Below are 1,992 nucleotides of genomic sequence, written 5' to 3'. Positions count from 1 at the left end.
CTACTCTGGTATAGGATAAATTAATCACCTAATAACTGAAGGGTTTAACTAAATAACTACAAGGTGTAATATAGCACTATATATCATATTCAGCTAGCATTATAAACCATATGAAACCATCACAAAAACAATAGAGAAAAATAAAAAGGTGAGCACCAAAAACACAAAAAACTGAATATCAACAGCAGTTCATGAAGTTTAAAGCTGAAGCTTGTCAAAATATTATAAATAAGCTATTCTATATATCTGGTGAAGTATGAATTCGTGAAATCACATCTCACTAATCATTAAAATGGATTGCACCAAGTTTCCACACAATGTAAGTTGTTCCAAACATCACTGTGCTGATAAAAACAAACGAAAAGATAATGAGAAAGAGATCAGAACCACCCGGAAAATCAAAAGTCAAACCTGCCTTCGGCATCCCCCGTTTGCTATCGTCAAACAAATTACCAGGGGCTTCCGGAAGTCCCGATCTTCTCTTCTTCTTCCCTTTATCGCCTTCTCTAAAAGCAGCCAACACACTACTCCCCATATCCGACTTAGATGTTTTCGGTTCCTTAGACTGGTTGAGAACCCGAGCCGCCTTTATCCTCTCCCTCACTTTCTGAGACGACCGCGTGGTCACAGATTGTGAATTAGGAGATGCTGCGGATCCTAATGACCCATTAGAACCCTCCGGTGTCTGTGAGTCTGACTCAACCGCAGGATTCGTGGACGGTAACTGATCATTTGCAGCACTGCCAATATCCTTATTACTCGCATTTGCTGAAAGTTGATCACTATTTGCAACTGAAAAACAGCGACCGGATCTTTTCTCCTTGACGAACATTCTCGTTCTAGACGACTTTACCAAAAAGGGTAAGGATGCTCCAGCAGAATACCTGGATGCATCATGATACTTTGTTTCCAACTTCTAATGGAGAATTAAACAAACACAATAACCAATTATCATATTAGAAGGTATTTTAATTGTCCAGAATAATCACAAAATAGACATACAAAGCGATTTTGACAAAACATGAACTTAAATTTAAACTTTTTCCACTACCTCAAAATCTAATAGTAACAATAATTTTTCAGAATAATTTCCATAAGTTAAGCATAATCTACTTATCATAGCTTGAATCTATAACAATATGTGGAAGAAACTAGAGACTAAGATGGTTGAAAAAGAAAGTGATAAGAGAAAATTACCGTTGTCGAGGAGAAGGTGGTGATAGGGTTTAGAGATAAAACCATTTGATATGATTGTGTTTGAAATCACAACCATGGATAGCCACTCCTCTTGCTCTTACCGCTAAGACTGAAATCGATGCTTTGGTATGGTAACACGCCGTATAGCGCGTGACCACACATATTCCTTTTTTTAATTTCATTTACAATGAAAAAGAAAAATCAGCTATTTTGTTTTTTTATTTTTATTTTCAACTAATTAGTTCATTGATTTTTTTTTTCCAACTAGTTGAGGGAGTTAATGGTATTTGTAATTTTGAAAAATGTTGTATCAATATAGATAGAATTGCCGTCATGATTCATTCAATATTATTTAATTCTTGTTGGATAGATTTTTAATTAAGTATTGCATCTTGGGATCATTTATTTAGTGACCAACAAATTTAAGAAATATGATCCGAGAGTTGTTTTCAAAATGTTTTATTTAAAATTATTATCACATAATTGATTTTGTCAAAAGTGGAAGAATGTTAGAAATGTTTTTTTTGAGCTATAATTAATTGTAACTTTTGATTACATAAAACGGATTGATGTTGAAAATGTGATTCATTTGAAAATGCTTAAATAATTGACTTTAAACACTAATTTTGATTTGTGTAGAATAAATTGTAGACTAACATATAGGATCCTTGATGGGTGATGCTAGGGTTGTTATTTTATACATAGATATCGGTATTATTTCCCCAACTGTTAGTGATAGAGAGTCATTCTATAAAAATTGGAAAATACCCCTCTTATTTCGGAAAATACCCCTCT

At 33.7% G+C, this 1,992-nt stretch overlaps 1 protein-coding gene across 1 annotated transcript; it reads right to left on the bottom strand.

Annotated features, from left to right (window-relative positions):
- Positions 1–261: 261 nt before the first annotated feature.
- LOC131661963 (uncharacterized) lies at positions 262–1,352 on the bottom strand. The gene is made up of 2 exons (XM_058931626.1): positions 1,198–1,352; positions 262–916 (listed from the first exon to the last, which is right to left on the bottom strand). Exons 1-2 carry the CDS (start codon positions 1,240–1,242, stop codon positions 281–283), a joined length of 681 nt encoding a protein of 226 aa, XP_058787609.1. The 5' UTR covers positions 1,243–1,352; the 3' UTR covers positions 262–280.
- Between the last annotated feature and the right edge of the window lie 640 nt (positions 1,353–1,992).

This window comes from Vicia villosa, linkage group LG3 (assembly GCF_029867415.1).
Source record: "Vicia villosa cultivar HV-30 ecotype Madison, WI linkage group LG3, Vvil1.0, whole genome shotgun sequence".
NCBI classification, from domain to species: Eukaryota; Viridiplantae; Streptophyta; class Magnoliopsida; order Fabales; family Fabaceae; genus Vicia; species Vicia villosa.
This window is presented reverse-complemented; position numbering and strand designations above follow the sequence as displayed.